A 25,548-nucleotide genomic window follows, 5' to 3' on the forward strand; every position below is an offset into this window, starting at 1 on the left:
GGCTTAGGACAGAAACAGGAGTCCCTGGTGCAGAAACCCAGAGAGGAGCCAGGAACCTGGAACCTACCCCAGGATCCAGGACTTGCTATGTTCACACCCAGCAGAACATAGCAAGGCCGAGCCTGGGCACAGACCTTTTCAGACAAACCCAGGAAGCCCCTGCTCTATCTGGTGTCCCTGAGGCAGTGCTGGGACCGGATGAGAGGCTTCTACCTGCAACAGCTGTGCTGGCCGTGGTGGTGGTGGTGGCCGTGGCATTGGTTGTGGTGCCTTTTTTGGTGCCCGTGACAAACTCAATCTGGAGAGAGAGAGGACAGTGAGACCAGTGCAGAGCGGTGTGTTCATGCTCTGTGCCGGCCGCCTGCTCCCAGGGGACAGGCGTTTGGCACTTAGACAAAAGAAGCCCTGAAAACCACCTTAGCTGGGAGCACCTGGGGGAGGGAAAGGTGCCCGAGAGCCTGAGGGCTTTCATCACTCTTCCAAGACCTTCCCCAACAGACCTGGGGTCCCGCCAGCATCACAGGTCACTGCACATGCCTGGCACCCCCGCCTAGTGTCCCCCCCCAGGCCCTTCCTCCTCACACCCTGGCGGAAGCGGTGCCTTCCACACAGGGGAAGGACAGATGTGGTCCCCAGGCGCTGCAGACATGTCCCTGCAGCCCACCTGGGGTTTGGAGGGGAGAGGGAAAGAGGAAGAAGGGAGATTCACTCAACGGTTTAGAATGCGAATGCGAATATAGTTAATCCCCTCGCACCAGCCCCCACATTCCTGGTCTGCCAACAGTGCACCAGGCCTTACAGTCCCCCAGTCTGCAGGGAAAGGGAGCATCTTGTGGCCATGGCTGCTGTGAGGACACAGGGCAGCAGGAGCTGGTGTCCTGATGAACAGTTACCGCCGTGGACTCTGTCATACGGTACAGCACAGAGGACTCTGTTTTGATCTTGGAGTTAACCTGATGCTCCTGAAGAACCCAGATCGCACTGTACAGAGTGCTGCCTGGTGTCCAAAATGATGGCTATGTGGCTATCAGACATGAGATCCATAAGGACGCAACAAGTTGGCTGCTGAGATCAGCTCTGCAGGCCAAGAAATGCACCAGCTGGAGCAAGTCTTGGCACTGCTCTCTTAGAAGGAGTACCAACTTCTAACCAGGTCAGGGGGCACCAGAAGAGACAAAGCCACCAGGGCTCTGCAATGGGGACAAAAAGGAGCAGAATGTAGGGAACAAAGCAGTGGAGGCTTGTGTAAGCCAGGTCAGGTGACAGGGGACCCCAGGCCGAGGCCACTCAAAGCCTCATGGGCAATGAAGAGGACGGGTGGGAGGGAGCCTAGGGCTCCTGACTCAGACCCAGCCAGCAGGACCCGCACGCTCCACACACCTGCCTCTACCCCAGCAGGTCAGGACTTACTTTGGTTCGCTCCTTCTTGGCCTTTTCCAATTTGTCCATTTCAATCTTCTGGGCCTTGGCTGTGGAGAGAATGCACGGGCTGTTATGAGCAGCGTGTGGTCGCGGGAGGTCTCTGGCCTAGAGGGCTGCATGGGTTCAGCATCCTGCACTCGGCAGGATGAAGTGCTAGGCTTGGTCAGCACAGAATGTGGGCCTTGACCAAGGGTCTGGGGGCTGCACATCTGGCTGGGAAGGGTCAGCTGATCCTGAGGCAGTTATCTTCCTACTCATTAAGAAACATGAGATATAGAATTTTATTGCAAATAAAAACATTGGTAACTTGGGGGGCTAGAGGGATGACTCAGGAGTTAAGAGCACTGACTGTTCTTCCAGGGGAACCAAGTTCAATTCCCAGCACCCACATGGCAGTTCACAACTGTCTGTAACTCCAGGATCCAACACCCTCACACACACACACACACATACATACATACATACAGGCAAAACACCAATAAAATAAAAAAAAATTAAGCCTCTGATTTGTGAATGGTGACTTCCAGGCTCAGTTCTCTGTGTTGTGCTCATTGGCCTCTCACGCACCTCCTCTGCCCAGGGCATCCTGGCTCCCACATATCACCAAACCTTAGCTCTAACAGTGTCCTCAACAGGGCCTCCCTCGTCCTTTGGTCAGGTCAAGCGACTCTGCCTGCCAAAGGCTCCCAGCTGTATGACTCTGCTCAGATTGTTTCAGTGGCAGCAGCGTGGGGACAACTGATCCGACCAGCTGTCATGACTATGTTCAAGTATGGTCAGCAAGGGCAGAGTCAGTCCAGCCAAGGCTAAGTCGGGAGTTGTCCTGTGGACACGGCCTGGCATAGAGACCCTGGAATCTGGGTCACTAGATCACGGACTGGATGTGCAGGTGGAAGGGTGTGTGGATGAGCAGAGAAGCAGGGTTAATCGAGGTTACCTAAGGCCTCATAGTAGGAGTCTTCAGACCAGCCATGGGGGTCAAACATATCCTGAAAAGAGAAGGCCAAGCTGTGGTCACAAAGGCCAGAGAACACAGGGCCCAGAAATGGATCTTCCTAGGCTTGGCCCAGCCCTCGTGAAAGCACAGGGCTTCAGCTGTTCAGCTGTCACCCTGACCACCAGACAGATAACCAGCAAACTTTTTTTTTTGTTTTTTTTTTTTTTTGTTTTTCGAGACAGGGTTTCTCTGCAGCTTTTTTAGAGCCTCTCCTGGAACTAGCTCTTGTAGACCAGGCTGGCCTCGAACTCACAGAGATCCGCCTGCCTCTGCCTCCCGAGTGCTGGGATTAAAGGCGTGCGCCACCACCGCCCGGCAACCAGCAAACTCTTAAGAAGTCAGGGAATGAGCACTTGCTCAGATGGCGGCAGTCCTAGCCCTGGCTTCTAACTGGTTGGCACCCAGAGACCAAGCCCTCCACTGGCATCTGCAGACCACCAGCACTGGCCCTCCAGGGAGTCACACGCAGCCCAGCAAGCCCTACCACTCTGCAGCGCCTGTGCGCAGGACATGCATGTGTGCAGGACATGCATGTGTGCAGGACATACCTTTGGGTAGTTGGTGCCCAGCTCATCAATGGCACAGAACTGGATCAGTTTCTCATAGATGCTAGAAAGGGAACAGAACAATCAGTGAGCCATGTCTGTATTGGCCCCACAGCCCTGGATGGAACCGGAACCATCAGCTCCTGGAACTACGACAAACCTGAACCCACCCCACATCTTCCAGTGCAGCCTCCTGAGGGGAGGCTGCCTTCTTGTCACTTCCGGCCCTGCACCTCCCTCAAATGCACCGTGGCTGGAGCCTGGATGAGGGGTCAAGACAACAATGGCATGCTATGTCTGACGTAGATGCTTCTGGCCCTCAGACGGCTGGGTTGGAGCCCCACACTCACACCCACACAGTGCCTAGCGCAGGTCTCCATTACACACTATGTTCTTTCTTGGGTGTTTTACTCACTTGAACATTTGAAAGAATAAGACCCAGACATAGCCAGGCACAGTGGGGCAACTTTTATGGACAGCACTCTAATCCCAACACCTGGGAGGCAGAGGCAGGCAGATTCTGTGAGTTCGAGGCCAGCTAGGGCTACACAGTGAGACCCTATCTCAAAAACCGCCAAACAACAGACTCCGACATAGCTTTGCTCCTAAGACATTTTACCAAGAAGCAAAACCAAGATTTTTGAGTTGGAAGAACCTCTAGTGAATGTCCTCTTTGAGAACCAGGTTGGTGGCCAGAACCCAGGAGGCCTCTTAGGTATCACTGCAGAGTGGCTCACACCCTGGGTTCTATTTGTAAACCTCTGATTGTCTAGCGGGCATCTAGTATAAATGAAGTCTGGGGGAAGCCACTTTGGGCTCAGATGGGAACAAAGTTGGACCGCTCCTTGATAGCTTCTTAAGGTGTTCCTGGTCCCCACCTTGCACTGTCACCTACAGGCTTGCAGGCGCTCACCTGGGGTTCCGGAACTCCTTCTTCCTTTGAATGATGTAGTTCATATCCATTCCCTCCTTTATCTTCCTCTCGTAAAGCTTCTGGATCTTGTCCTGGGAAGGTGACAGAAGGTGAACATGACAGGAGCCTGCCCCCCCACAATCCAGTCTGTCACACCTTGCACCAGCCTCTGACCACAGTGTTGCACAGGCAAGCCCAGATCCACTGCTGATTTCTCCTGATCCATTCTCGATGGTCAAGATAGAGTAGAGAAGAAAGGTCAAGTCCGAAGCCATGACCCAAGCCCATGAGTGAATTTCAGCTCCCCAATTCCCCGAGGAGTGGAAAGTCTTAAGAGCTGAGGAGCAAGGGTGAATGCTGGGTCCAAGCATTGACACGTGATGTCGTTAGGAGACCTTGGAAAGCACCGCCACCTCAGAGGGAGGCAGGCGGGCTATTCTGGAGTTGGTTTCAAACTGTTTAGATGCCTTTTTTGCGTGTTTTTCGTTTTTCAAGACAGGGTGTCTCTCCGTAGTCCTGGCTGTCCTGGAACTCACTCTGTAGACCAGGCTGGCCTAGAACTCAGAGATCCACCTGCCTCTACCTCCCGAGTGCTGGGATTAAAGGCCTGCACTATCACCGCCTGGCTGGAAGAGGGAATCTTTTTTTTTTTTTTTTAAAGATTTATTTATTTATGATGTATACAACATTCTGCCTCGATGTATTCCTGCACGCCAGAGGAGGGTGCCAGAACTCAGTACAGATGGTTGTGAGCCACCATGTGGTTGCTGGGAATTGAACTCAGGACCTCTGGAAGAGCAGCCTGTGCTCTTAACCTCTGAGCCATCTCTCCAGCCCTGGAAGAGGGAATCTTATGAGAAAAAGCTTCTATAAGACTGGCATGTAGGCAAATCTGTTTTTTGTTTTGCTTTGTTTTTGCTTTTTTCAATTTTTTTTTTTTTTTTTTTTTTTTTTTTTTTTTTTTGAGATAGGGTTTCTTTGTACTGCTGTGGCTGTCCTGAAACTTACTCTGTAGACCAGGCTGGCTTTGAACTCAAGAGAGGTCCACCTGCCTCTGCCTACTACATGCTGGACTAAAGGTATGCTCCACCACTGCCTGGCTTAGGTACAGTTTTTAAATCACAGCAATAGAAATCCTTCAAGCGAGGGCATCTGCTGAGGGCAGAGCACGGGCAGTGCTCCAGAGCGTGGCACTGACACACAGGTTCTCCAGAAACAGAAGATCTGGGGAGCACCTTGCTTGGCAGAGATTGGAGGGGTCAGAGGTCCTAGACAGTTGCCCTAGGCATTTTTCAGAAGAGGAGCCCACCCCCCTGGTTAGAGGATCAAAGTTGCACTTCTTTTTGCCTGCGGTCTGTAAAGCATGCCATTACCAGGGAGCGGGAACCACTTTCCTTGGTGTTCTATCAGGGCACTGCAGGGAGGCCTGACACAGGAGGCTCAGCAGCCCCAGGTGAGCCCTGCCGCACAGCTGCCTTGTTGGGGGCTCCAAGACCACCAGAAGTTCTGCTGTCTGCTTAAATGCCACAGTCCCTACCTCCAGGAGGATCAAAAAAGAAGAAATATTCGGAACTTAAGAGCTCTGAGTGGCTGGTTGTTTCTGCTTGGCAGGCCTGTGGAATTGTCCTTACAGGCTTGAACTTGTTTAACATGGAGGGTGACGGCATCCTGCGGGTGATGGGGAGGGAGGCAGACAACTCAGCCGAGGGAGGAGACTGCTGGGAAAGGAAGAAGTCTGTGCTAGGCCTGAGTCCTGACTTTGGCCCTCCCCTGGCCTCCTGCATTCCTCAGCTCTAGGACCCATTAGTCATCCATCCGTTTGGGTGGTGCCATGGGCTTGCTGGATAGCCGGGGGCACCCAGAAGTAGGATCAAAGGCAGGGCAGGTGGAAAAGGTCCACAGTTATATAGCCCTCGGCACTTACCCTATTGTTAATTGAAAGGTCCCATCACAGGGGAACTTACAGAGGGACAAGGAGAAAAACCGTATGGGTGAAATCTCAGCTGTGCTGAGCTCCTGTTTCCCATGGTCAACTGCAAAGATGAACAGCTCTGTTCGTTAGGCATTTAAAGCCTTGGTCTATGGGCATCAGGAACACAAAGACAGAAACTATGCATTTAAACGCTGCATCTTACACTTCTGGAATTTATTTTACATTCTGATGGGTTCTCAGTTTCTTGGCACATTTCCCTCTGAGAAGTCCCCTGGCTCAGAGAGGCTGTAGAGAAGACTCACCCTATCTCGTTGAGGTAGACTTAGGACCTCAGTGAGGGCAGACTAGGGGACCCAAGAGGTAGCACATGGCAGGTGTGGCACTGGGCGCTAATTCCTGAGATCAGGTTTACAGGGAGTATCCAAGACTGCAGGCTCCTGCCCACCTGGCAGTTTGACTTGGTCCCCTTTTCCTGTCATGGCCCCACCAGACAATGTAACCCAGGCATTCTTACCCCCACGGGCAGTCAGACCCTCGCTTACTTGTAAATGATTTGAGCACCTGCCAGGTGGCTCTGGAGGGATCTTGATTTCATCAGGTGACATGTTTCGGACCCTTTCGGAGAAGGAGGCTGTTGAGAGAACAGAGGGGGAACTCTGGGGCTACAGAGCACAAGCGCAAGCCAACTCCAGAGGAGAGCAGGCTTTGAGAACGGGGGAGCAGGCTGTGAGAACGGGGATCAGGCTGTTCAGGGCATCTTGGAGAATGTTACCTGAGCTGAGATCAAATGGTCAGAAGCCTGCCATGTGTCAACCTGGGAGAAGGGGGTTGAGGTAGAGGGACAGATGTAAACAACAACACTAAGAAGCTCCAGGAAAGAGCATGTCAGGGAAGTGCTAGGGGAGGGAGAGGGAGGAGCCACAATCCAAAGCAAGGGCCAGTTTCTACACTGTAAATTCTGCCTAGCTAAGCTTAATCTCAAATTGCCAATGTGGAAGACACTGAACCCAAGGCTGGAAGAGACACAAGTCAGCTTCAAATACAAGCCAGGTCCAACCTCCCACAGTCCTCTGGGAGTCACAGCTGCTTGGCCCTATCCTTCTGGTCTGGGGCTGTCCTGCTATGGGAAACTATGTTCAGGGTTCTCAAGGTTTGGGGCCCCAAACAGCTTGTGCATAAAAGGGCCTGAACAAAAGGCCTGATTCTGACACGAAGAACCCCAACTCTCAAGGGCAATTTGCTCAGAGAATGGCCACGGCCCACCCAAGCCTTGCCTCTTCTCCTTGTTGCCTTCCCCGTAGCCTCTGGCCACCCCAGGCCCCCAGAGTCCCGCTCTGGAGCACACAGACAATGGACTATTTGTGAAAAGGGTCTGTTGTGCTCTTCTGACGTTCACTCATGAAAAGGACCATACAACGAAGGAACAAACAGCCTAGGGTGGGGCAGGAAGAAGGGAGAGACCGAGACCCACCACCAACAGCAGGCAGCAGAGTACTTGCTGGAGACCTACTGTGTGCCAGGCCTTCTTTACCTAAGCTCTTTCTCGGAGCAGCTCCCTAGGGCTGACGCATGCCTGGGTGGAGGGGCTAGAGCAGCATAGCTTTCCTGGTCCTTTCGTCCCAAGGCTAGATTTATTTACTTAAAATTTTTAATTTTAAAAATTATATGTAGCCAGGCGGCGGTGGCGCACGCCTTTAATCCCAGCACTCGGGAGGCAGAGGCAGGCAGATCTCTGTGAGTTCGAGACCAGCCTGGTCTACAAGAGCTAGCTCCAGGATAGGCTCCAAAGCTACAGAGAAACCCTGTCTCGAAAAACCAAAAAAAAAATAAAAAATAAAAATAAAAAAAAAAATAAAAATTATATGTATGTCTATGTGTGGGTTCTTTGCATGTGTGAGTGCAGTAAGTGCCCTCATAGTCTAGAGAGGGTATCAGGTCCCCTGGAGGTAGAGTATAGGGGTTGTGAGCCCCTGGATATGGGTGCTGGGACCCAAACTCAGGCCCTGTCTAAGCAGAGTGGGTCAGCTACTGAGCCTCCTCTCTAGCCATGATTTTAAAATAATTCCAGATCTCAAGGGATAAAAAAAGGTGTGTGTGTGTGTGTGTGTGTGTGTGAAGCACTCATGGCGCCCAGGCTGGCCCCAGTCCAGGCTTCAGCAACTCTCCTGCTTCAGCCTGTTGATCCGTGCCACCAGGGTAGGTTAATGTTTTCTTCTGATAAGGTGCTGTGCGCGCTGCTCAGTTTGCCATCACTGTGACGAATGCAGTGCTGAGTAAGACAGGGACAAGGCCTCAGAGGCCCCAAACATAATGACTGCTACTTCAGCCACTGCGGCTGGGGCCTCTGCAGACTACAGAGACCAGGGGTCAGGCCCACGGCAGTCTTAGCATGTAAGCGCAGGGCTGAGTTTCAGCACCGCCAGCAGGGTTAACTAGACACACCCTCAGCACAGGCTGGGTGACATAGATCAAAGGTCCTGCTGTGGGCTCAGGAGCAGTCTCCACAAGGGGACTACTCGCTTGTCACCCGCAATCTCCTGACTGGCCCTCGGGCGGGGCACCACCCAGCTCTGGCAGGAGTTCAAGCCAAACCTTGGTTTCTTCCTTCTTCCCTGCCCAGGGATAAGCAAAAGTTCTAGGTCTGAGCTCGGACTACAGGGGCTAGCTGAGAGTGGAAGCTGCTGGAAAGAGCTGGTTATGGCATTCTGTGAGCATTAGTAACAAAAGCAAGAAGGCCTTGGCAGGCGCTGGGGCTGGAAAGGGTATATGTGCACGTGACAGAGACAAAGAGTGCCCTTTGGCATTTGCCAGGAAAGCTTTTTAGAAAAACAGGGTGTGGCACTGTTACTGTAGCAACCCCCCACCCTCTGAGGCGTACTCGGTAGGTGGTAGAACAAGAGAAGGAGCCCCTGAGGAGCAGGGGTAGAAACAAGGGAGTAAATGACAAGAAAGTGACAGATTCTGGACACAGAATAAAAGTTTGCTGCACAGACTGAAGATGACTTCAATGACTCTTTTCTAAGTTCTAGGATGACAGCTGTCCTGCGTGTCTCAGAGTAGCCAGAACCCCAAACCACTTTCTCAGGAAATCTGCTAATAAATGTGTCCACAGACACTTGAGGGCAGTGTCTCTGCCCTAGCTGCTGCTCGGCTATGCCAGGGAGGCTGGACTTAATATCTGAGAAGCTTGCTGTCAGCATGAGTCAGACTGTGAATGCCTTTGTCAGAAAACATCTGCAGTATCCATGGCCACCAGGTAGGTTCCGAGCAGCAGCTGGTCCCTGGGATTCAGGACATGGCAGGGAGCAAGCCCCCCGTGGGGCTGAGGACACCTGCAGGGTACTCAATGGGCAGTAAGCACCTGAGTAACTAGGAAACCCGTGCCCCCCCCCCATCAGCACTGTTCCAGGCCAGGTTGGCAGCTGTCGGGAGCTGTGGTACTGGAGAGACCATGAGTTGGCTTCTTGGCTCTTTGCTTGTTCTTTCAGAGGTGGGATCTACACATCCGACACCCAGGATTCAATTAAAAGAGCTGAGTTTAGATAGAGGGGGCAGCAAACATCACATGACAATCAGAAGCCACTCTGCCACCTACCCCTCAAAGAGAAAATAGTACCATACCTATGCAGACGAAAGAGGGACTATGTCCCCCACAAGGGAGCAAATGAAGAAACCATGTCTGCTACAGTGAGAGGTTCCTTAGCCAAAAAAACAAATGACTAAAACAGCTATGCTCCACAGTGCGGATGCAAAGTGTCGAGACAGAAAGCCAGGCAGGAGAATCCGATCTGTACCACATGCTCAACTTGAGGTGATTCTGCTTCCCGAAGGGACACTCGCCACACTCACCTGTCCCATCTCAGTGGAGGCAGAGGTGAGAAGGCAGTGCTGCCCAGTGGGTGGAGAGCAGTTCTGCTGCTAAGCATCCTCTCACATTAGGACGGCCCTCATAACAGAGTGATCCAGCCCAAGTGCCAATGGGCCCTAATTTACATAAAACTGTCAAAATAGGGCTGCCTGCCCATCCAGACCACTTCTTGAGATTTACTCATCCTGCACAGGGGAGTTAACACTGAGGACCATTAAGAAGGGTGGAGGTGACTGCTTGTAACTGATGGTTGGTCAGGCTAGCACAGCTACATGCTTGTCAAATCCACCAATGCACACTTAAACTCAACTCTTACTCCATGAACTGCACCTTAATGAAGCTATTTCAAACACAGCACAGAGGCTGGCTGTGCTGGCACTTCCTGTACTACTAGACCTTTGGAGGCTAAGGCAGAGGACCAGTCAGTCCAAAGTCAGCATGGGCCATATAGTTGCTGAGGCCAGTTTGTACTACCTATATGAATCTAAAGTCAAAACAAAGCCAGAGAAAGAGCCACACTGGCTGTGGAAGAGGCCCAGCTGGTGCCCACACACCCAGCTCTCTGACGCTGCTCAGATGAGTGGTTCATGGCCAGGTTTTCCTTGGAGCCCAAGCCTTGAAGTTTCTCTGTAGTGAACAAAGGACTGAAGTGGGACCCAGATGGAGGACTACAGCTCCTACATCGCCTGGCCTTGTAGACCCCTGGCTCCCAATTAGATATGTACCTTGCCTCCTCTGCCCTTTAAGTTGTCATATCTCAAATCTCATTCTCTCTCTCCCTCTCTCTCTTCCTCCCTCTCTCCCCCCTCCCTTGCTCCTTTATCGAGATAGGGTTTCTCTGTGAAAGCTGTGCTGGAACTCACTCTGTAGACCAGGCTGGCCTTGAACTCAGAGATCCACCTGCTCCTGCCTCCCAAGTGCCAGGATTAAAGGTGTGCGCCATCACCACTTGGCGCCAATTGTCATTTTCTAAAGAACAAATTTTAAGGTTTAAGAAAAACATAGTTCGGGCTAGAGAGATGGCTCAGAGGTTAAGAGTACTGGTTGCTCTTCCAGAGGTCCTGAGTTCAATTCCCAGCAACCACATGGAGGCTCATAACTATCTACAATGAGATCTGGTGCCCTCTTCTGGCATTCAGGCATACAGGCAAACAGAACATTGATTACATAATAAATAATTAAATCTTAAAAAAAATAAAATTTCTAATTTACACAGATATGTGTCTGAGAATCATGTGTGCGCAAGCACCCACTGAGGGCAGAACAGGACACTGGATCCCTGAGCCTGCAGTTACAGGAACTTGTGAACCACCCGACATAGATGCTGGGAAAAGAACCTGGGTCCTCTGTCAAAACAGCAGTGCTCTTAACCACTGAGCCATCTCTTCAGTCTATCGGAGAATCCAGGGATTAAGGCTGAGTAATTATGTTCTTGCCCAATGGGTCAGAAGAAAAACAGAATGAATAATTCCTAGCACTTAGTTATGGAAAACCAGTTACTCCTCAACAACCCACAACAAATGGCACTTCGTGGGAAAGGGCAGGTGGGCGGAGCCCTGGAGGAACGCTTTCAAGCCAATTTTCTGCGCTTTGAACCTCAGGGCTGGAAAGCACAAGCCCTGAATGCTGGCACAGAGATGCAGGGGTGGGCTCTGCAGGTGTCTACTGGGAACAGAACCAGAGAGCCGGAGCGCAGCTGCCAGGGAGCTCTGAAGAAGGAAGGCTCTTTCCCCAGTCCATGGCCAAACGGAGGAGCGGAATGGCTTTCTAAAAGGGTTAGGATGCTGGGGCTGGCAGAGGGAACGGAGGGAATGTGGTTTCCCACAAGTTATTCTATTCTCCAACGTTACCAAGGGCTGCATATGCCAAGGCTGTGAGCCACATTCCTGCCTGGGGACGAGGTGAAGTGCAGAGGCCCCATGCTGACTCCCCGAGCAACATTAATATGGCAGCGGGGACAAAGGGGACAAAGACAGAGAGGTCAGGTTCAGGGCACAAGTGGAAGAAGCGAGGACCAAGAGGAGCTCCCAGCTGTGCGGGACTCTGAACTCCTCTGACAACATTGGCAACCCACCAGAGCCCAGAAAAACACACCCAGAATGCCATTCCAAAGAATGGTGCCTGGAGATCTCACCTAGGCACCCCACGAAATGCCCAAGGTCTTGGGAACAAGGATGTAGGGAAACTGCTTACAGCAGGGCAATAGCTCAGAAGTGTGCACGCCCCCAGGGTACTCCTGCTTACAGTGGGACACACACACACGCACACACACACACACACACACGCACGCACGCAGGCTCAGAAGTGTACATGTCCCCAGGATACTCACCCACTAATTCCTGGGGATCCCGCTTCTCTGCTTCTGTATTATCCTGTGGGGACAAAGAAGCACACAACGGTAAGGCTGGGCTCCCGGGCCATAGCCACTCTCATCACCAAGACACCTGGGCTTCTCGTGGACACTGAAGGGGGTAAGTGCTACCAGCATGCGAACCGTGAGCAGTGTTTCAAAGCTCCTGGAACCCCAGGGCTCTGACCACTTCTCCTCCATCACGGCAGCTGGGAGCTCCATGACCCCCAGGAGGGACCAGCACTGAGCCATGTTGCTGAGAGTCATAGCGGAACCCTCTGAGTCACCTAACTCCGGAGAACGGTTGCTCCTGGGAGGTTTTTTTTTTTTTTTTTTTTTTAATTTCACTCCAAACGAACAGGGCACACTTTATTATGAGCACTAAGGGGCCACTCAAAGTCCCCTTTAGTGACTAAATGAGGTTCCCAAAGGCCCTGGCTTGAAGTCTCTGGCTCTCCTTGACTCACTTCTTATGTTGTTTTTATATTCTGTCCAAAGAAATATGTACAAACATACATATATACATAATCTTACACCAAAAACAAAAGTCTTAGTTCACTGCTTCGCCTAACCAAACCATGGCTGAGAGGGTGACAGCTAGGCTACAGGTTTATGGCAGAGCAGGAAGGCCTAACTCTTGCCTCTGCTGACCCAAATGTCCTCCAACTCAGTAAGATCAGGGATCTTCAATGTAACAAGGTTAGTGATCAAAATGGCAGAGGAGGAGTTCACGGAAGGTCTCAGATCTGGTTTCCGCCCCTTCCTGGTGAGAGAGGAGGTAAGACAGCAACGGTTCTGCAACAGGACCTACACATGTGAGCAGAGGTAGAGCTGGGCCCGGGCACCGAGAAAGGAAGAGAAGGGGTCTAAAGGGTCCAAATGACCTCCAAGTCAGCCATGGCCCTGTGACAAGATCAGACCCCCTACCCTCTTCCCCCTGATTCTGAGACAGACCTCAATCCCCTTTTCTCCGAACACTGAGGCTATTCATTAAAACTGCAAGGGCAGTTTCAACAAGGTTGACGCCAGGCTGCCTAGCGACTTGTCTCCCTCACCATCCACCTCCTGCCAATCAGGTGGGTAAAGCGGGGCTGGGAGGCAGGCCTGGAGGGCTGCCACATTAAGTTCAGGTTGGAGTCATAAATCAACCGCTGTTCAGACAGTGCCAACATCTCTGGGACCAACAACAGCTCCTTTGTAGCAGCAACGGAGGACTCAACATGAAGGAGCATTTCAGTGAGCCGGCGCGGGACTAAAATTTCCTGTGTTTTTCCACTAGGAGACAGCGTCCTGGGTGCTGTCTGTAGGACAACACCAACCAGAGCTCCTGCCTTCCCCCGCAGACAGGCTGACACAGGGGAATCTCCAGAGTCACTAGATTGCTAATACGGTATTTGTCCCACAGTGACAGGAAGTGGGTCACATCTTTTTAAAGGGTCTGGCTAGTCTAGCTGAGCTTGCTCAGTCCTGTCTCTGGGAGGAAAGACAGTGCTGTTACAAAGGAAACTCATAGGCAGGAGCAGATTTTCCCTCTTTTGGTCCTGTGATCTATGGCTTGGAGCCTCAGCCTTTCTAAATTCATCTCTACCCAGCAAGGAGCTCGGAGTTACTGTATCACTTGCTCTGCGATGGAGACAGGTCCAGACATCCACGGCATGAAGGAAAGTGAAGTGGGAAAGGGGACCAGTGAAGATGGGGCTCTAAAGTTCAGTGGCAGAGCGCTTTCCTAGCATACACAAACTGGAGTTTGGTCCCCAGCACTGCAAAGACAAGTAAGCAGTCAAATCCCTCACCCTGCACTGCTCCAAAGTCAACAATTTACAATAGACATCCTTGAGGTAAGTTTAGTACAACGACTCACATGGCACTGTGCAATGACCAGTAAGAGCCCTAGCCACTGGTGGTGGAGTGGGCAGAACTGGGGAGGGATGGGTGTCACACCAAAGCAATAGTCCAGAGAGACAGCCTCCCACCAGCCTCGGCAGATGCTAAGAGTTCTGTGTGAATCTGAACCAGCATCCGGGAACTATGATGATGCTGGCCATAGCACTGAAGTACAAGTGAGGAAATCAGGGAAACATCAAACTGCAAACGGTACACCCCAGCCCCCAGCACTACAAATCTGCCCGAGGAGAGACTCATCAACCCTTAAAAGGGCCAGGAGGGGAAGAAGTTGTGAGAACACAGGACACAAGACTCCTCTGTTCTTCTTTCCTTCCCCTAGAGCACTGTTTCTAAATGCCCAGGGCATCCTTGTAAGAACTGTATAGCTCTCTCCCCTTGGCTTACAATTAGCTAGTTAACTTATACTGTGAGAGCTAGTCACCAGACGGTTGTCTGTATCAGCTGGGGGACCTGGAACCTGAAAGAGACCAGAAGCCCCCTCAGCCTCAGGGCTCTCTCAGCAGAGGGTGGGAGGGGGAAGGTAAGGATAGCAGTCCACAGAAAGGGAGAGTGGCTCTGGAGCTGACTTTTTTTACCCAGGCTGAATCCAGTGAAGAAACAAGGAATACACAGTAAAACCTAAGCCCACAGCTTTCCAAGCGAAGCTAAAGGAGAAAGGGAAGAGATGACCAGGGCTCACACGCTGAGGCTGAGGCAGGTCGACTTCAAATTGTAAGGTCAGCTTGGGCTAGCTAACAACATCCTTGCCTCAAATCAAAACAAAAACAAGAGCCCAGCGTGGTAGTACACACCCAGGAGTCTGAGGCAAGCAGGTGGGCAGGGCTAAATAATAAGACCAGTCCAGAGTCTCAACAAAGAGTGGCAGGACACGTAATTTAATCCCAGCACCTGGGAGGCAGAGGCAGGTGGTTTTCTTTGAGTTCAAGATCAGTCAGGATTACACAGAGAGATAGTGAGATCCTGTCTCAAACAGACAAACGGTGCGGGAGGGAGAGACTGACCAGCCATTTTGAGGTGAGGACCCCTCTGTACTCACCTTTCCTCTCTCTGAACCTTCACCTGAGGCTAATATCTCCACAACCACAGCGTGAGGTGGCTGCAGGGCTGGGAAACAGTGCTGGGAAGCTGCCCGTTTGGTTCCCCCCCAATAATTGTGACTGACACTTGCAGGTCAGTGACAGAAACCTTGCTGTCACAGCAATTACAGACCCTGGAATGTAGCTCCCATGCAGATTACCAAAGTCTGGTCTTGGACAGAGCTAACAGGCAGAGGGAGAAGAACCATGGAGCAGGAGAAGCTGCCAGGTGAGCAGACAGGAGTTAGGCAGTGAGGAGCAGCCCCACGAGGCATCACTCCAGTGACAACCTGAGTCACAACACAGCCTACGGCACCGGACTCTGCCAGCTAACATGCCAGGCTTTCTTCCAGGCCTCGGGAGCAGCGGGCGTAGAGGAGGCACTCCAGGCAGGGCACAGGGCAGCGTGCAAGGTGCAGGGCAAGCGTACTGCACCCTAGGTGTTCCCGCTGGACAGTGAAACCTGGCACCCGAGGAGAAAGACCAAAGAAGTAGCATCTCCCACCTTACCCTCACAGACTGTGACAGCCCTTGAAGTTACCAAGTCCTAATATGCCATCTTATGTATCGAGCAGAGTTTACTCAAAACAACAAAAAAGGAATTAATTCTTAAAACCAGGTGTGGTGGCGCACACCTATAATCTCAGTAATGAGGAGGCAGAGACAGTTGGATTGCCAGTCTAGGCTGACCACACAAAACCAAAATCTCCCTCCCCCAAAGAATCTTCACCGTAGTCTCCAGGTTCTACCCAAGGTTTCAGCCCCCCACCCCTTTTCGATTTTTTTGAGACAGGGTTTCTATATGTAGCCTCAGTGTCCTGGAACTCACTCTTATAGACCAGGCTGGCCTTGAACTCACAGAGATCTGCCTGCCTCTGCCTCCAGAGTGCTGGGATTAAAGGTGTGTGTGAGTCACCACCGCCTGGCCCTCCTCCTCCCCTTTCTACAGACGGCCTGCTCTTTGCCCTCTTTGATCTAGAAAATGCAGCAAAGTGGAATTGAAAACCTCACTTCTTGCTCTACACCCTTTCTGTCTGTTTTGAGACAGGGTCCTGCCTATGTAGCCCAGAGCTTCTGAACTTGTGGACGGTACTGCCTCACATCTCTGGAGTGCTGAGGTGCAGGCCTGTACCTCCATACCCAGCCCTGCAGCCTCTTTCTTGCCATTCACCCGAATGCTCTTAAATCCTGAGACAAAGGGGGGAAAAGGCACAATTAAGCTGGGTGTGGCTGGTCACTTGCTCAGGAGTGAGGCCAGTCTAGGTAACTAGCAAAATCCTGCCTCAAGATAAACACACAAATAAAGACCAAATCCACAAACAACAAGACAATTGCTGACAGTTAGCTCACTTACGTATTCTATAAATAATTTGCTGAAGATTTAGTATGTCACAGACAATGGGCTAAGCACTGAGGCTGAAATAAGAAAATTTAATCCCAGGGAACAACTTTAGGTTTTATGTTAAGCCCTTTAATAAATGATCTCATTAGCCTAGCAAAGCATGTTCTGAATTATAAGATCACACTGTGACAGATACACCACCTCAGGAACCCTCCTGAGGGCATCACAAAGGCCACCGGCAGGGCCACCGGCAGGGCTCTCTGTAATCACACTTGGGAGGCAGAGGCAAGAGAACCAGGAATTCAAGGCCAATCTGAGCTGCAAGAGGCCTTGTCTCAATCCTCTCCCTACTCCTCCCTGAACAGCTCCCCCTGACCAAATGCCTCCCAAGGGCCACGAATGGGGTACACAGAGGACAGCCCAGCAACTTATGAAGTCACAACAGTCCGTGCCGTGTGGGAACATAACCCATGTGGTGGTCCAGAGGCCGACTCCCACAGTGTATCTGGAGAAACGCCCAGGACAGGGGGCTTGCATGAGCGCATGGCCCAGTCAGGGATGGAAACAGCGCACTTAGCAGGAAAATGGGCGGAAGTTGGCAGGGCCATTGTGGATGTACTGGAGTTGCCTTCATTCCCAAACAGCTCAGACAGGAAGGCTCAACTCACCAACCAGCGCCAGAGGAGGCTTCCACAGGAAGGGTTAAATAGAGTCTGCCAAAACAAATTAAGCCAGCCCCAGCTTGGCCTTGCAGTCTGAAGAAAAAGCAGGGAAGGGGAAGGAAATGGCTTCTTTCTCTACTGAAAAACCTGATCAAAACAAAGCTGTAATGTATGGATCCACAAGTATGCGCTACCACAAAAAACCTGTCGGAACCAGCCAGGCTTGAATGTGAAGTCAAAGTCTGGTCAAAAGCCATTTCCTATGGGGAGAGTTTTGATACCTGAGTATTCCAAGTATCACCCAGACTTGACAGGGAGGCAGGACTTTGTTGTTTCTTGGAATGTGCCAAGGGTGACCCTCTTCCTGACCCCTGGAGCAGTACAGGTGCTACCTTAGACCAAGGACCCTTCAAGGCTACCGTAAGGACAGGGTCTCTGGGCTTTAAACTGGTAGCTCTGGGGCCTGGAAGAGACTGGAGCTACAAGGGTGAAGAGAACTGCCAGGCTGAGAGCGGGAAACTAAGTCTCAGCCATCAGGCACAAAGCATTGCAGCCCAGGCCACCGACAGCTGAGAAGCAGAGTAACAGGAAACACTCTTGAGAACTCAGAACGGTGGGACTCAATGCAAACTGGTCATCAGGTATTGGCAGGAAGGGGATTCATTACTCTGGAGACCAGAGGAAGCCTGATACCTTATGGTGTGGGAGAAATTGCCCAACTCAAAATTTAGGAATACAGATGGTCACTGTGGGCACACCTTAAACCCCAGCACTTGAGAGGCAGAGGCAGGAGGATCTCTGTGAGTCAGAGGCCAGCCTGGTCTATAAAGCAAGCTCCAGGGCAGCCAGAACCACAAAAAGAAAAAAGGAAACAAACAAAAAAAATAAATTAGCGAAATCCTTCCAAAACTCAGAAACCACACAGGCAGTCGCATTGCAAGGGGCAAGGGTAAAACAAGAGAAGGGAGGTAGGAGTGCCGGGTTCCTAGGACAGGCGATTTTCCGCAGCGTGTAATTTCAAGATGAATCCCAGCTGGGAAAGGAGGGGCCCGCCACACCTCACTTAGCAATCCACGGCATCTGGCCCCGAAAGGAAGGAGGTATGTTGGGGCTTGCATGGCTGATAGGGGGGCAGACGGGCGTGCAGCAGCTTCTTCCTGGCTGCAGAACCACAGGAGAGGGGTGGGGCTCCCAGGAGTCTCTGCTTCAGCACACCTGCAGCAAGGGCAGTCAGGAAAGGTGCTCTGGCAGTGTAGGAAAGCCAAGAGGATCAGAGAAAATCACCTGGAGTCTGCAGCGCCCTCTGAGTAAAGTGTGAGTAGGCCTGAACGGAAGGGCTGGTCCTGGAGACTTTATCAGCCCTGACCTTGGCTAGAGACTTCCTGAGGACTGAGAGGAAAGCCCACCACATCCCAACCCCTGCTTGAACTCTCCTCAGTTTGGGGGTGAACAACTATGTAGGTTTTAAGAGGTGGAGCGTTAGGGGCTTTACTCCTGATCCGTGTAAGGAACACAGAGGCTCCCGCTCCCGAGAGCCTGCAGGGCAGCACTTTATCTACAACACATGCAGTAATGCAGTCAGGTCTGGCTGCAGAGCTGACTGGTACGCATGCTGAAGAACATGTGCACATGGGAGGGACAGTGTGGAAACGTGCGATGCTCACGGGAGCTGCTGCCAAAATTTCCACAGTTTTCTTTTAAAATTTATTTTTATTTGATTTGCATGAGTATGTTGTCTGCATGTATGTGTACCAAGTATGTACAGGAGCCTGCAGGTGCATCAGACCTGGAACTGGAGTTACAGACAGGCAGTTGTGAGCTGCTGTGAGGGTACTGTGGACTAAACCTGGATCCTCTTGCAAAAGCAGTCAGTGCTCCTAACCACTGAGCCACCTCTCCAGCCCTCTCCTTTCTTTTCTTGAAGGCAGAGTCTCACATGGTAGCCCAGGCTGGCCTGCCTCAGCAACTGGAATTACTACCATGTGAGCCATGGCATCCAGCTTCCTTTTTAAATAATTTCTTTTTTCTATTTTTGGTTTTTTGAGACAGGGTTTCTCTGTGTAGCCCTGGCCATCCATGAACTCACTCTGTAGACCAGACTGGTCTTGAAATCACAGAGATCTACCTGCCTCTATTACTACCGCCCGGCTTTAAATAATTTCTTATTTAGAAACATTTTGGAATGCATACATACACAGGTTTACTGTTTTATTTAGCATACAATTCTGTTTTTTGTTTTTGTTTTTAAAATTTTTAAGCTTAAGGTTGTTTCTTTGCTTGAGATAGTGTCTCACCGTAGACCAGACTAACCTGTAATTTATCATTCGGTCCAAGTTGGCCTCTTCTTCATGGCGACCCTTCGGAGTCTGCCTCCCGAGAGCTGGGTTACAGTCTTGAGCCACCGTGCTCTACTGTCACACATATTTAAGGTCACACTTCCCTATTGTGAGTTCTTAGTTCTCAGGGCTGACCAAAAGCACACAAACAGCCTGTTTCCAAGCCAGGCACAGGGGCGCATGCCTTTATCCCAGCACTTGCGCGGGGGCGGGGCAGAGGCAGGCGGATCTCTTTGAGTGAAGCCAGCCTTATCTACAAAGTGAGTTCCAGGACAGCCAGGGCTACATAGAAAGACCCTGTCTTGAAAAAACAAACAAGACAAAACAACCCAAAGGGCCTGTTTTCAATGAGAGGCAAATGGCCGTGGTCACATCTGATTACCCTCTAGTATCTCCTTCATTTTAGACTTCAGAGCCCTCAATGGTACAGTAAGCACACCTCGAGCCGAGCCAGGAAAACCTTTAGCTCTGCAGAGAGCCTGCACAAGCCAGTGTGGCGGACAGAGATCACGGATTTCACCTGTGATGTCACATACCCACCCCACAATTATACTTAAAAATACAACTCGAAGTAACATCACTTATTAGCACTGACGTGGGAGAGGAGGAAGAATGAAGAATTACCGAGGGAGATCTGCCCAGGACAAGTCTATCTACAGGGAGTCTCAAGTACACGCAGTGACCGGGAGCCCCAGACCACTCCAGGGCGAGGCAGAGAACCATTCACACAGCTGAGCTGGGCCTCCTGAGGGACTCACCCTCAGCCCACCGTGAATACTATCTCCCAGCACAGTTTCCAGCCTGTGTATCGGAGAACACAGAGTCCCACAGCACACAGAACGGCCATAGGACACCTAGAGCTCACACGGGAAGCACTTGACATCTACCAGATACCTCACACACACGTGTGCTTTCCAAGTAGCAACTGTACTGTGATATCGCAGCTAATTCCTTCACAAAGGAACCACACAGCACTAGGCCCACGGTTGGTGACCCGAGAACAACGACCTACAGGAAGCCTCCATCCCACGTCACATCGCTCAGCTGCGCTGCAAAGGCATCTTTTTTAAATACTTATTTATTATGCATACAATATTTTGTCTGTATGTCTGAAGGCCAGAAGAGGGCAGCAGACCTCATTTACAGATGGCTGTGAGCAACCATGTGGTTGCCGGGAATTGAACTCAGGACCTTTGGAAGAGCAGCAGCCCCCTGCAAAGGCATCTTGATACGGCCCTGACTGCTCCATTTTACTCTTGGAGAAGCACCCTCATGTCCCTCCCTACCCCCCGCACCTCCTAAGACCCTGTAAAGTGGGCAGCACGGTCGTGATGGGCTGGGTGAGGTGACAGGTGTGTGTCTGGGCTCCACGCTGAACGGAAGCCAAGCTGGGGTGCTGCCCAGGCCACCTAGCTACAAACAGTTACCTCTTCCCCTGCCAATCTTGTTAATTTTAGTCGTCCGACAGTGGTGTTCCCACTGTCCTGGAATTAAAAGATCCCCCAGCCGCTGTTGGAACTAAACGTGTGTGCCATCACGTCCTGCCAAATCTTTTTTTTTTTTTTTTTTTGAGGCAAGGTTTCACTGCTTAGACTAATTTGGCTTTAAATTTGAGACCCTCCTGCCTTAGCCTTCAAAGTTAGCCACCATGCCCAGCTTGGCTCTCAGCATTTTAAGAATATTTTCTTTTGATTTATCTGGGATCATACACACCTCTTCCAAAAATGCCATAAAAATTTCTCCTACTCCATGGTAGCTCCTAGAAAGGCCAGGATTCTTTCCCTACCACAGAGCCTAGACCAAAGACCTCAGGAAGCTCGCAAACTCAGGCCCTCCCTGACAGTTGCAGTTTCAGGTCATCTTTCCCTGTTTGTTTTCAACGGGAGTGCCAGGGACAGGGAGTGGAAATGCCTCTACCCACAGGAGTGGGAGAGGAGGGCAACAGCAGCATGGGGGAAACGCTCCAGGGCAACGGAGCAAAGCTGAACAGGAGAGCGGCACAGGGGGCACTCACGTACCGAGTGCAAACGGAGAGAGGACACACTGGAGCCATCAGGTGCCCCTGAAGTGCAGCACTTTGGCCAGAGACGACAGAGCGCTCTTGTCTATGAGATGACAAGTCTCGTCCATGTGGCTCTGTGCTGGTTCAGGTCCCACCTGGCTGCCGCTGCCCTTCCCTCCCAACTTTCACACAGCAAACACGACCACCTGCTCTGCCCAAGCACAGAGGTCAGAGGTAGCAGCAGCCTAGTGTCTTTCCACTTTACTTTCTGAGATAAGGCCCTTCACTAAACCTGGAGCCCACCAGCTACCTAGACTGACTGGGCAATGAGCCCTAGGGCTGCGGTCACAGATGCATGAGACTGCACCTAAGTTGGAAATATTTTTTTTCCTTTTGGTTTTTTTGAGACAGGGTTACTCTGTAGCTTTGGAGCCTGTCCTAGAACTCTGTAGACCAGACTCACAAGGATCCGCCTGCCTCTGCCTCCCCAGAGCTGGGGTTAAAGGCGTGCACCACCCCCGCCCGGCCTCAGTTGGAACTTCTGAGATATCAATATAGACAACGAGCAGAAGTTCGCTGGAGCTGCTTTTTCATTTGCTCTGAGAGCCCCAAAGAACAAGCTAAAAGTGCAAAAGGAGAGCGCCATCTAGTGGATAGAAACCACGACAGCAACTCATCAGCTAAACAACACAACTAAAGATCTGCCCCAGGGGCAGGTCCTTCTGTTAGAATTCTTCAAATCAAAAGCTTAGAACAAACTCCCTCATATAAATTTAAATAAAACAAATCCAACAGAATGGGAGAGATGACTCAGAGGTTAAAAGAACTTGGTGTTTTTGCAGAGGACTGGAGTTCATTTCTCAATACTCACACGACAGCTCACAGCCAACAATAACTCCAGTTCCAGAACTAGACACCTCTTCCGGCACCAGAGGGCACCCACCCATACAGACTGAGAGTGTGTGTGTGTGTGTAAAATATAAACAAACCTAAACAAAACACAACACAACAAACCCGAGATGTATTAGAAAAGGGCTCTGCTTGGAAGACAGTGTCAGCCCCAGCAGGAAGGAAGCAGGGGCAGGAATACTGTGAGGTCACACGGTAGGGGCAGTGACGTTTCCATGAAACTCACTCCACAGCAAGATCTGAAATTCAAATGATTGAATGGGATGCAGTATTGGCATTTGAAGGGGGAAGACCTACTTTACTTATTTATTTAAAAGATTTATTTATTTATGTATACATATGTTTTGTCTGCCCATCAGAAGGGGGCACTGTATCCCATGGGATTAGTTAAAGATGATTGTGAGCCACCATGTGGGTGCTGGGAATTGAAATCAGGACTTCTGGAAAAGAAGCTAGCATTCTTAACCACTGAGCCACCTCTCTGGACCCAGCATACAATATTGTCAAAGAATGAACACCTTTTCCTTCGTTGGTCTCACTATATAGGTCGGCCTGACCTTAAAGAGCCCCACCTGCCTATACCTCCTGAGTGCTGGGATTAAAGGTGTGAGCCACTCCACCTAGCTATTTATGTGTTGTTTCTTCGTTGTTACTTTGTTTGAGACAGGATCTTACCCGGTAGCCCAGGCTGGCCCAGACCTCACCTGTAGCCAAGGCTGGCCTCAAACTCCCCAGTCTTCTCAATTCAACCCTCCAAGTGCTAGGGTTACAAGAATGAGCCACCAGGTCCAGCTAAGAATGAAGACTATATTAGAAGTTTTTCCAACTTTGATGTGGAAACGAGAAAGGGGAAGACACACTCACAATCTTTCCAAGTTTCTCTTCCTCCATGTGTGTGTCTGTGTCCTGTTCTTTATGAGCTGCTCTTACACAGAGCAGTAAGTCTTTCGAGTTTCACTGGGGTCCCTCTCTCACAAATCTTTCCACAAGGGTTTGCTGGTGGGATCACAGGGTGACAGACAAGTGCATGCCAACTTCTCCAGGTGGCCTTCGGTCTTGAGCCACAGTCTGCCCCGTAGCCTCCTGCCTGGGTTTTTACTCTGCAGAGTAAGTAGTTTGCACCTAGTTTCTCAGGTCCACACTGCCTACTCTTGCATGCTGGTGCCCAAACTTGCTTCCTTGGTAAAATACGCTAAGTCCTCTGCAGCCTCTGCCAATGGCTATGCAGTCGTATCCAATGGCAGAATCCATCCCACTATGGATGGCTCAAACTATCTTTTCAGATACTATGGCCCTTCATATATACAGGTTTCACATCTATGAATTATGAATTCAAGCAACTCTTGAGTTGATTCCCCCCACCCCCCAAGACAGGGTTTCTCTGTAGCTTTTGGAGCCTGTTCTGGAGCTAGCTCTTATAGACCAGGCTGGCCTTGAACTCACAGAGATCTGCCTGCCTCTGCCTCCTGAGTGCTGGGATTAAAGGCGTGCACCACCACCGTCCAGCAAAATTGCATTTGTGTTGAACAACAGTAGATTTTTATCATTTTCTGAACAATAAAGTGTAACAACGATTTACACTGTACCAGGTAGCGCAAATAGCTTTAGATGCTCTGAGACCAGCAGGAGGATTCACATAAATTATATGCAAATATACCACTTTCATAAAGTCCGTGAGAAGCTATGGATTTGGGTATCTACAGGGCATGAAGGTGGGGTGCCTGGAACCCCGATCACCCACAGATGAGAGACTACTGCTTTATGTCACAACCAGGCACACTTTTCCTAAATCTCACTATGCCACCTTTAAGGTCTCAGCTGGTCTCAGGGCAGTTTGCAACTGTGAAACATGGGATTATTCTTTGGAGAAAAATGAACCATAAATTATGATTCTGCAGAAAGTACATTTCCAATGCCCAGTGCACAGCAAACAGCTGGGTCTTCATTACCACAGGCTCACTAAGGACTGTAACAAGAACCACTGTTAATTACTCTCAACCGCTACTGGACAGACCTATGAGAAGAAACAGGGATGCTTTCAAAAAGACCATTCTGATGCTTTTCCGAGTGGAAAAGCACATACCTGGGAAAACGAGGGCTTGACTCAACAACTCTGGCAAGGCCTCAGGTTGATCCCATCCTTTCAGAGCCCTCTGAGAGGAACCACAAAAGACAAGGGAGCCCTATGCCTTGACTCTAGAAACACTCCCTCACTGACCCCAAAGCCCACGCTAGTTGCAGTGTGTGCATGGATTACAGGATCCAGACAGGCCTCGTGTTTCTGATCTCGAGTCTCACAAAATCAGGGCAAGAAGTCCAGCTCACTTCAAGAATTCTTAGTGGCCTTAAGATTCTTCATTCAGTTGGCTTTATCCTACACAATACCCACATTCTGTGGGCTAGTAGGACAGATCCTGACCCGACATACGAAGTGGGTCAATATGATAAAAGCCTTGATCGAATCCAGCCACCCCGCCACAGCCAATACCAAATACCTTTGGGTCATCAGCCTCAGGTTTTTCAGTCTCTGAATCGTCATCTTCCTACAAGACAAAGAATTTACAGGATTAAACTTAAAAGGAGTGGGCCTGGGGAGTCTTACATACATAACCAGCGGTTGGAGCAAACAGCCTGTCTACCCAGCTGGGGTCATCCCACCAAGAACCCTTCCCTACCACACAACCCAGCGCTAGAGAAAGAGAAGGGAAAAGGAGACAAGCTGGGGGGAAGGGGGCATCAGTGGCTCAAGATCAGCGCGTCATCATCCACATCAGTGGAAATTCCTGAAGAAAAACATGTTCCAAACTGTCAGACCGCAATCACTAGAGCCAGGATTACGAACTCTTACCCCTTCTCTGACATTCATCCCACAGTTACTTAGATGGCCATCACACCGCTCAACACCTAGGTGCTGTGGCAGCAGCTCCGCAAGCCAGCGATATTGACACTAACATGGTTATGGGAAGGCGGCAGCAAATCACCAGACCACGTGACTCCAGAGACTGGAGACTAAAGGGCAAGGCAGCCTTTTGGGGTGCTCACGTTACTGTACAGCGACAGTTACTGTCATGATCCAGTTTTCAGCCCTCTTCCTTACCCAAATGAGGTCTGAGTCAAAACCATGGGGGCACTGAATTCTCCAAAGTAAGCCCACAATTCCACCAAACACAAATGCAACTACGGTCAAAAGCCAAGGAGATGTGGAACCACCTACTACATTTTAACCTCAACAGAACACGCACTCAGGACGTCAATACAATAGCACCTGGTGTGAACAAACTGCACTTG

At 50.7% G+C, this 25,548-nt stretch overlaps 1 protein-coding gene across 1 annotated transcript in view; it reads right to left on the reverse strand.

The window, feature by feature from the left end:
- The window catches only part of LOC119813241 (SAP30 binding protein), a 30,561-nt gene that overhangs the window by 1,365 nt on the left and 3,648 nt on the right, over window positions 1-25,548 (reverse strand). Inside the window, exons 3-10 of the mRNA XM_038328457.2 lie at window positions 24,756-24,803; window positions 12,008-12,050; window positions 6,353-6,441; window positions 3,878-3,969; window positions 2,968-3,028; window positions 2,360-2,411; window positions 1,411-1,469; window positions 214-298 (exon numbers count right to left, since the gene is read on the reverse strand). Coding sequence (XP_038184385.1) covers window positions 214-298; window positions 1,411-1,469; window positions 2,360-2,411; window positions 2,968-3,028; window positions 3,878-3,969; window positions 6,353-6,441; window positions 12,008-12,050; window positions 24,756-24,803 — 529 coding nt within the window. The remainder of the gene's footprint in view (window positions 1-213; window positions 299-1,410; window positions 1,470-2,359; window positions 2,412-2,967; window positions 3,029-3,877; window positions 3,970-6,352; window positions 6,442-12,007; window positions 12,051-24,755; window positions 24,804-25,548) is intronic.

This window comes from Arvicola amphibius, chromosome 4, assembly GCF_903992535.2.
Source record: "Arvicola amphibius chromosome 4, mArvAmp1.2, whole genome shotgun sequence".
NCBI lineage: Eukaryota > Metazoa > Chordata > Mammalia > Rodentia > Cricetidae > Arvicola > Arvicola amphibius.